Below are 10,187 nucleotides of genomic sequence, written 5' to 3'. Positions count from 1 at the left end.
AACATCCAGTTTAATGCTGAATACGCTGGGGAATGTCCCACATTTATATACCATGGGCCAGATTTTGGCTGCCTCAGGTGAATGTTTGGGGCTCCCCCAAGGGACAGCCAGGTTATTGACTCGTGTGCATCTTGAATGCCAGTTGTGGCAAGGGTTAGCATTGTCAGATGATCCATGGCAACACACATGCAAGGGTTGCGTGGAGGTAAGTAGCAGGAGCATGGTCAAGAGGGAAGAGAAGGAACATGCCACATCTCCAAAAAAATGGAGGTGCAGTCTCCCCAGAACTGCTGCCAGAAACTGCTGTCTCCCCTGCATGCCAAACATCTCCGGTCACTGTAACTGGTGCAATGCACCTCCCCATTTCTCATCCCCTTATGTAGATTTGGAGTGCTCAGGGCCCAATTCAGCTCCCATTAAAATCCATGGAAAGACTCCCATTGAGCTGACGGGGAGTTGAATTGTGCTCCAATGTCACAAAATAGGCCTGTGCATGCATATTATTATATAAGTGTAATCGTAGAATTTGTGACTATCCAACCAGACTACAGGTGTTGACAAGTGAGGTCTCTGAGCACCCACCCCCACACATTCCAGGCTGCCGTTTTGCAGCAATAACATCTGTTACTCCATATTTTATTACATCAATGGCTTGAAAAATTTTATTTGATGTCAGCAAACATTGGAAATCATAGAAAAATGATTTGTGTAGAATTTCACAAAGGAATTTTCAAACCCCATTATAATTACTCTTACAGTAAAATGATAATTCAAAAACCAATGCTGCTTTTCAGTGGTTAAGCAATTTTATAATGCTATGAACATTCATCACAGTAAGTGTGCTGAATAATAGAAAACAGGCAAAAAAGACATTAAAATATTACTTACAACAGCATTATTACAACATACTTTCTTCAAAACCCCAACGAGTATTTGATCACTTCCAAAGCTATACAGCATTTCCATTATATTTGCAAACTTAACCTTATACATCTTTTAAAATTTTGAAAAATTCTTTTAAGTCATCTATAAGCAGTTAACAAAATTGATAAAATCTACATAATGGAATACTATACACTCCAGTATAAATTTAATTTTTAGGAGAATATGAATGTAAACACTCATTATTATACAACATGCATAGACTATACTGACCTTCCATCTTTTGAATGGTAACTTTCACTGCAATTGTGCTTTACTATCCACAGAAAAAGCTGCATTAATCCAGGGAGTGGCAGAAAGTGTATTTGCTTCAGGGCATTGCACACGATCACTAGATTTTGACTTGCTAAAGGCAAGCTGGAGCTAATAAAAATGCAATTTTTTTTAAAAAAGTGACTATTAGGCCACTCAATTTTAAATGGGCTATGAGATGTTCTATACAGACTTAAACATATATCAGAAAAGCCACATTTCGTGACATTTTTGCAGTTCATTGATCTGAAGTTTTCCAAAGTCCTTAAGCTCACAAATCCAGTGATCAAGTTAGCGTAATGCACAGTTTGGCTCATATTTGGTGTGCATGAATACCAACAGTATATTGGAAATTTTGGGGGGAGGAGGCAAAAACTAAAATGGGTTAAGTTTAAATTTAAAGTGACAATGATCATATTTTAGTAAGCAATGTTTCAGATGCGTTTGTCCTGGAAAGAAAAACGTTTGTCGGGACATCACTTTAAGAAAAAAAGTTTCATTCTTGTATTAGCTTTTTAAAAAATGATGCTTTTTATTCAGAATCCAGGGGTCTTCCTGGTTGCAAATTTGTAAAAAAAAACATTAAGAATCAGTTGTTATCCCCACTGGTATTAAATATATGAAGACACAAATGTTGTGACTGCATTACCGGTTATGGCTACTATGGACTTAAGTGTCTGATTGTACATTTTTGCTATACTGTTAAGCACAACTGAGGCATGTATTTTTTCCCTTGGTTATAAAGATTATATTACAAAAATTGATCACTGTGTTTCAGACCAGTTAAACACAATATTCAAGTAACAAGGTGTTTTAATGGATAAGTGAAAAAAGTTACCTAGCACTTTACACAGCTACATAAAAATTAAATAGAACAAATGTAATTTGTTTATGCATATGTAATACACTTTTATATCTTTAAGATTTCTAAAACTAAAAGTTAAACTATCATTTGCTTTAACGATATCATATTTTTGCACAATAACTTATACTTAGGAGAAGTAAATTCCCATATTCCACAAAATATATATAATTATAACATTCACATTGATAGTTTAAGAAAACAAAATTTAAGTGAATATTACATCTTATGCAGTAATCTTTGTGGACCCTTCTAATCAGAATGCAATCAGTTGATGTATCTAATGCTTGATCCATTTAAAAAAAAGAAAAGAAAAGGTCTTCATATAAAACAAGACCAAACCATTTAAACTTTCAGAGCTAAAATGATTTCTTGCATTTAAAAACATAATAGGTAAGAGAATAATGAAACATAACAAAGTTAAAAACACAGGGCTATACTGTAAGTATAAGACTACAATAAGATAGCAGTCCTCCAAAAAAAAATTAGACAACTTTCTTCTTCCTGATATCAAATGAATTATACATACTATTTTCCACTGGGGAGAAGCCAAAATAAAACTTTTCTGATCCTAGGTTTGCCAGACTTGGTGGGAAGTGGGAGGTGATCACGCAAGACCAGTTCTACAGGAGACATTTGGGCAAGGTCTATACTACAAACGTTTGTCGGTATAACATCATCGGTTAGGGGCGTGATTTTTTTTAATGACATTTTTATATAGGCAAATGGCCCAGTGATGACACAGTTATAACAGCATAAAAGTGCTTTTGCCAGAATAGTTTATTTTGTTTGGTATGAAGCTATACCAGTAAAAATGTGCTTTTGCCAGTATAAGCTGCGTCTACACTGGGAGGATTTGCTAGTATAGCTATATGCAAACCCTTTCTAGTGTAGGCTAGGCCTGAGTGCCTAGATCCTTTACACCATAGACTGTGGTTGAATGCATGGCACAGTTTGCAAATTTGCAGTTGTAATTCACAATGGCAATCAGCTATTTTCCAAGTTTTACAAAAGAGGACTTCCCATTATTCCCAACTTTTGCAGGTCCACTGACAGAGCTACAAGTCTGCATAAAACACCACCACCGTGCTGTCAAAAAGTGGTGTTACTTTAAGGAGTCAAAGGGGTCAAACTGGGAGGGGAGATGGCAGCACTCTTCAGACCTCTAATCACAGGAAAAGCTCAGCTTACATGAGCTGCCAAAAATCAAGCCGCTTACAGTAGATTGCACAGATGTTCAAAATGCAATCGTGCACTCCCCTGGATCTCCTTGATGACTTCCCTCCCCTCACCCCACCGAAATCAAAAGTGGTGGCACTCTTCCAAATACACCAAAACCAAGAAATCTTCTCACCCATCCTCCTTCTTAGGCCTGGTCTACGTAAGAGAGTTGCACTGGTTTAATTTTAGTTTTGTTTTTTTTTAAAACCTGTTTAATTATACCAGTGCAGAAAGCTCTTATTTTTGTTTAGTTTAAACCTATTTCTAATTGATTTAAGACAAACCAAAATAAGCCGATTTAAACAGAAATCAGGGGGTGCTCACAAAGCCTTTTGCACCAGTTTAAATAAAGGTGTGATTTTTAAACTGGTATAACTTGGTTTACATGAGACCTTGATAAGGAACAAAAATTACTGGGCATTTGAGTTAACACTCGCTGAGAGGAATGAGGCAGTTCACACCTGTCAGAGTTTTGGTTCCAGGCTTTCCGTACACTCATCCAGGATATGGCTCCACCGCAGAGTAACTTGGGCTTTTGTATTGTCCCCAACCCCACTGTCACCCACAAACAAAACTCTCATCTGAATTTAGTGGTGCTTTAATCCCAGGCAAGCTGGTCTGGCTAAAGGTTAGAGCACAGGTGCAACTTTCACCTGGTAACTTAGATGATCAGCACCCAAGTTAGCTTGATCCGAGAGTGAGCAGCCATACCACAAAGCCATTCCCAAGTGCACGGGTGTCCTCGCTGGTGCTGTATTCACGCCTGGGTGTCGCTAGGACTCTGCAACTAGGATAGAGCAGAAGTGGGCAAACTACGGCCCGTGGCACCCTCATGCCCAGGAGGGTTGCCCCCGGATCCTCCCCCACTGTTCCCCCTTCCCTGCAGCCTCAGTGCGCCATGCTGCCGGTGCAGTGTATTAAACTGCTCCGTGTAGGAATGTGCTACTGGTAGCAGTTACGGAGAGCAATTTACTACACTACACCAGCGCCACACTCTGGGCAGCCAGCCTCCAGTGCTCTGTGCTTTTTGGTAAGGGGGCAGGGAGGTTGGATAGAGGGCAGGGGAGTTTGGGGTGGTGGTCAGGGGTCCTGGGTGGGCAGTCAGGAAGGGGGGGGATTGGATGGGGCAGTGAGGGGCAGGGGTTCCAGGGGCAATCAATCAGGGGACAGGGAGCGGGGGGAGGGGGAGGCGTGGATGGGGCAGGGATCCTGGGGGGGGCCCCATCAGAAAACAAGGGGGGGCTGGATGGGGCAGAAGTCCCGGGGAGGGGCCATCAGGGGACAAGAAGCAAAGGGGGGGCAGATAGGGGGCAGGGGCACAGCCTCCCCTAACTGGCCCTCCATACAATATCCAAAACCTGATGTGGCCCTCAGGCCAAAAAGTTTGCCCACCCCTGGGATAGAGGCTAACCAGTCATGTGCTGATAGTCCTCCAGTGCCTTCCCACAATTCTCCTGGGTGCCCAGGAGGACAGATAAGTTTTCCCATAATTCAGTGGGAAAGAATCATACAGCAGCTCAGCTTACTGCAGCGTAAGTAGCTGTGGGATATGCCCCCAGAAGCCCTAGTGACCCATGGGGGAGAAGAGCATCAGCTAGGCCACAGTAACTCAGGTATGGCTTTGCAATGTGGCTGTTCACACCGCACCAACCTCTTCTCGGGGGGCGGGGGGAGAGCACTGAGGCGGGGTAGACAGAAAATTGGGGGGCTATGCCCCCCTCACCACATGTCCCCACTACCTGCTCCTCCTCAGTTAAATGCTGGCCCCACCTCTTCCCCACAAAGCCCCACCCACTGGCCAAGCTGGAAGCCTGAGCTGGGCAATGCGGGGCAGCTGCTGTGCTGGCTGGTGTCACGGTGTGGGGGGGTCACACCTCTCCCACATCTCTTGCTGCTGCTCAAGGCCCCAGGGCTGCAGCTGCTCCTCAGCTCCCCACTGCCTTTTGATTGCTCATAGCCTGTAAGAGCCGCCCAGGCAGGGGGACTCAGCTCCGGGGCCAACAGAGCCTTTGGGGAGCAGTGAGTGCGAGGGGGCCCCAGGAGCCCGGGCTGGAACGGGTCAGTCCAGGCTCCGGGGAGTCCTGGATCCACCACCTGCCCTGGGCAGCTCACCCCCGCGGGGGGGAACACAGCCCAAGGCTGCTCTCAGGCACCCCAAATTCCTGCCTACGCTTATTTCTGTGCTGTTGCTGGCAGCAGTGCTGCCCTCAGAGCTGGATGGCTGGAGAGCAGTGGCTGCTGGCCGGGAGTCCAGCTCTGAAGGCAGGGCTGCTACCAGCAACAGAAGTATCTGTGTAAGGTTTCATCTTTGCGCTGGGAGGGGTAGCTACAGGGGAGCTAAGGCAAATTTTGGGGTGAGCCTCTTCCCCTTTTAATTGCATATTTTAGTTCTGAAAACGAAAGTGATGCGTGCTTTAGAGCAGCAGCTTCAGAACTTCACTGGTTCACATATCATCATCTTAAACAAAACCAAACCAAACCTTAAGTGAATGGATGGCACATCAAGCGTATATACCAATAGTGGTACAAGTACCAAAGCTTGAAAACTTCTGCTTTAGAGGGACTGAAATTGCTTCCAAAACCAAAGTGGGTCAAATTTGCAATGATACAGGGAAACCAGTTGTATCTTCCCAGGGCATTATTCTTGGTAATCTAGATTAGTTGTTTCTCAACCTTTTTGATACCAGGCACCAGCTTGCTACCTTCCTAAACTGCGTCAGAGAAATCTCAGGACCAGCAAGGAGGATGCCACGGGCCAGCACCAGTCCATGGACCAGTTGTTCAGAAGCATTGCACTAGATCAATCAGATCACTTCCAGGTCCTGTACAGTATTGAGAAAGGGGATCAGAGTGGCAAAGGGGGAACAATACAGGACTGAGTGAGGTCAACAAGATGGTCCTTGTCCTCCTCCACACAAGGTCTCCTCTAAGACTGAAATCTACATTTTAGGGTTGCACTTTCACGTCAACACTTCCCCAACCTTCCACTGAGATGAGCAATTTGGTGGCTTTGGCAACCTCAGTGCTCTCAAGAGGACGACAATGACACTGAAATAAAGTGACTGTATAGTAGCCTAATTTAAGGGGGGAAAAAAAAAGTGAGAAGCACCAGCTAAAGTTGTTTTGACTTAATCCCACGGAGAGTCAGGAAAAAGGAAGTTGCGTGGCACTCACTTAAAAAGTTACAATGTGAATGCCGAATGCCATGGGTTATATATTGTATCTGACAGATTTCAGGTTATGTATTCCCTTTTACACTAAATAAAAGCCATTAAAAATATCCAGGAATAAAACGCTCAATCAGTTAGTGAGCTTTCTATGAAGCAAGAACATGTACAAATACAGCGGAAAGAAAGCATTGCACAAACCAGAAGTGTAATGAGTTACAACTGTAGACAGACCCCAACCTTAGGAATAACCTTTCACATCACTTTGCATTATTTAAGAACGCTTGCTAACATGCCCTGTAATTGCAGAGTAAGTATGATGCCATTGGCATGTGCATAAGCCTCTCCTTTATAGAAAGCTCACTAATAATAGTGTCATTGTAAGAATAATAATTACTTTATACAGGAAGCAGAGATCACAAGGTCATGCAGCAATACGTACTTATACCCTATGGAGAGGACCAAGTATTATAAGAGCTCCTACTGTGTAGCGTTAGTGTGGGGCTGCTAACACCGGAGTTCCTTGCTGTGCAGACTTGCCAGATTTTACCCACAGGTGTAACTGGTTCTAGAAGTCCCTGTGCTTAAGCAGGACATTGATGAAATGGAGCGCTATCTGGGAGCTTTTGAAAGAAAGTCGAGGCAGTATGGAGGAATGAGGAAAAATTAAGGCAGATGTAGCACAGGACTGGAAGCGTTTGCCTTTTTTTGGTAATAGCTGCTTGTCCACATAGATACGATGCAGATGGCTGTCTGAGGTTTGCTAATACCTGATATCCTGGAAAACACAGTAGTCAAACACAAATTGTTCTAGGCTACACGAGCTTCTCATGAAGCAGATGCATATCTGACATCAAGAACAGAAGTAGCCTAGAGGGAAAAAGAAGAGACATTTGTTTAACTGTACACACACACACACACACACACACACACACACACACACACACACACACACAAACTTTTCTCGAAGTGTAAGATACTGAAACCAAAGACAGACCGACAACTCGGACATACAGCAAGCAGCATCCTCTGCTCCGAGATGAAACAGGACTTATTGATTGTCAATAAATAAAGCTAAACTCAGCACTAAGGCCACTCTATTGTCAGTGATTTCACAGGAAGCGTAAAGGGACTGTTTGCCATGAAAAAACAATTCCAGGGAAAACCAAGGAAGGATGGGTTACTCACCTTAGATGTAGAACTTGTGGCACCTTAAAGACTAAGGTGCCACAAGTCCTCCTTTTCTTTTTGTGGATACAGACTAACACGGCTGCTACTCTGAAACCTGTCCCCTCAGATGTGTTGCACACATGCTCCATGTGCCTCAGAAACAAAATTTTTCCTTAGCAATATTTGTCTGGTCCGTGTATGTGCCCCTGCTCTCCTCGTGCTCTGCACCAAGAGAACAAAGGAGGCTGCCATTTTGTTTCTTCTCTACTGGCAGTTCACAGTAAGGGAAAACCAGGCAGAGACAAAGAGCACTATCCACCCTCCTACACACAGGGCCACATAAACACGCCTTTAAGAACTCAGGTTACTACAAGGCGAGCAACCCATCCTTCTGTGAGGGATCGTCACCGTGTGTAGTGCACTTCAGGTGCTTCACAAGCTACATCTCTTTAAAGAAGATGGGTACCTGGAACCTTATGACACAATAGACTGCAGAACTCCCCTAACCTAGAGAAGCAGTTGCTTACACCAATGCATAATGCCTAGAAGTGGAGTTCGTGAACAGAACTCCAAGTTGCTGTCTGCTGTTGTCAGTAAAAGGGCCATCGCTAATGGAAGCTATCGATGCTGCCTGAGCTCTAGTTGAGTGCACACTGATACGCTGCCTTTGAGGAAACGTTCATCTCGTAGCAGAGAAGGATGCTCCCTGAGATCTGTTTAGTGTCTGGGAGGAAATGACCTCTCCTTTCACACACCCTGCAAATGATAGAGTCTAGGACAGTGGTTCTCAGCTCATCTAGATATTTGCCTAGTTTTACAACAGGCTACATAAAAAGCACGAGTGAAGTCCGTACAAACTAAAATTTCATACAGACAAAACGAGAAAGTAAGCAGATTTTCAGTAATAGTGTGCTGTGACTCTTTTGTATTTGTATGTCTGATTTTGTAAGCAAGTAGTTTTTAAGTGAAACTTGGGGTACGTAAGACAAATCAGACTCCTGAAAGGGGTACAGTAGTCTGGAAAGGTCTAGGAGACTTTTGAAAAGATTTTATTCTTTGCAGATAAGGCGTAAAAGCCCTATGCACATCCAGTGGAGTGTCATACCACCTCTTCCCTGCTGGATTAAGGTTTCAGGTAAAACACAGGTAGATGGTTGCTTTGGTTGATATGAAAGTCCAACACTATCTTAGCGATGAACTTCAGATGTAGTCCCATATATACCTTGTCCCAGTGCAAAACTGTGGGATGGGAACAGAGGAGGGAGGTGGTCAGCCATAAGTGCACTTAGCTCCCGACTCTTCTGGCCATCATCATGACCAAAAATGCTACCTTCATAGAAAGGGGTAGCAAGGAGCTGGATCCCAGGGGCTCAAGTGATAATTTAGTAAGGGTTGATAAAACAAGGCCCAAGTCCCAGGCTGGTACAAGTCTAGCCTCTGGAGTGAAGTGAAGTGAAGTGAAGACTTGAATCATACCCTCCAGAAAGCTGGTGGTGACTGGGTGGGAAAAATAAAGGGTAGGTGTCTGCCAATGGATGAAGGGCATTGATGGCTGCCAGTTTTACCCTGGGAAAGCTAACAGCAGTCCTGGACAAAAGTTAGTCCAGTATGCCCGGAATCTCTGCCTGTAAGGGCGTAGTTCCTTGTCTGTTATATCACAATTTCAGTCTTTCCCATTTTGCTTTGTAACCTTTCCTGGTAGTGTCCTATCTACTGCTGCACAGGACAGCATGGACGTCAGCCTTTTCTAACTGTGACATCCAACCAAATACCATGCCCTCAGGTGAAACATGGCTGGGTTGGGGTGGCAAGTCTATCCTTCATCCTGGGTTAATAATTGACACATCAGGGGAAGACAGAAAGGAGATTGGATGGACAGCTGAAAAGCATGGAGTACCGGAATTGTCAGGCCCAACCCAGTGCTAGGAGGATGGCTTGCACCTTGTCTCGTTCGATCGTCTTCAACACCCGAATTAAGAGGGAAATCTGTGTGTGTTGATCTCAGGGCCCTGACCATTGCATCACCCAGACAGCCTGTGCTACAACTCCCTCTGAAGCACAAGTCTTTGGCCTTGTTCACATGGGATGCAGAGATTTGTGGATGAGACACTCCACATTCAAAACACCTCCCAGACAGGGGAGCGCAGCAGCTCCCACTTGTGTTCTGTAGAGAAATGTCCGCTCAGAGAATCTGCTAGGCATTGTAGATCTCTGCCAGGTGTGCAGTGACCAAGATAATCCACCTGGGAATGCACCAGTTCCAAAGGGCAATGGCCTCCACACAAAGCTGGGAGGAGCACGCTCCTCCCTGCTTGTTGACATAGGAGACTGCTGCCACGTTGTCTGATAACTCCGTTCTGAACTTTAGGTGATGGATGAACTTGTTCAGTTCCTTAGAGTCCAGAATGGGTCTTCATCACCCTGTCTTCTTGGGGATGAGATAGTACCTCAAGTAGAACTCCTTTCCCCATGCTGTTGGGAGATACTAGTTCTAGCACTCCCAGTTGAAGGAGCAACTCTGCCTCCTGCTGAAGAATTGTCTTTTGAGGGATCCCTGAAAGAGAAGGGGATGG

At 44.4% G+C, this 10,187-nt stretch overlaps 1 protein-coding gene across 3 annotated transcripts in view; it reads right to left on the bottom strand.

The window, feature by feature from the left end:
* Window positions 1-634: 634 nt before the first annotated feature.
* Window positions 635-10,187, bottom strand: part of RCOR1 (REST corepressor 1) — a 135,028-nt gene continuing 125,475 nt past the window's right edge. For all 3 annotated transcript variants that reach the window (XM_038406611.2, XM_038406610.2, XM_038406612.2), the window contains one exon: window positions 635-7,314. In XM_038406611.2, coding sequence (XP_038262539.1) covers window positions 7,273-7,314 — 42 coding nt within the window. In that variant the 3' untranslated portion in view covers window positions 635-7,272. The remainder of the gene's footprint in view (window positions 7,315-10,187) is intronic.

Source organism: Dermochelys coriacea, chromosome 6, assembly GCF_009764565.3.
Source record: "Dermochelys coriacea isolate rDerCor1 chromosome 6, rDerCor1.pri.v4, whole genome shotgun sequence".
Taxonomy (NCBI): Eukaryota; Metazoa; Chordata; order Testudines; family Dermochelyidae; genus Dermochelys; species Dermochelys coriacea.
Note: the sequence above shows the minus strand (reverse complement) of the source record. Positions and strands in the feature narration are given on the sequence as shown.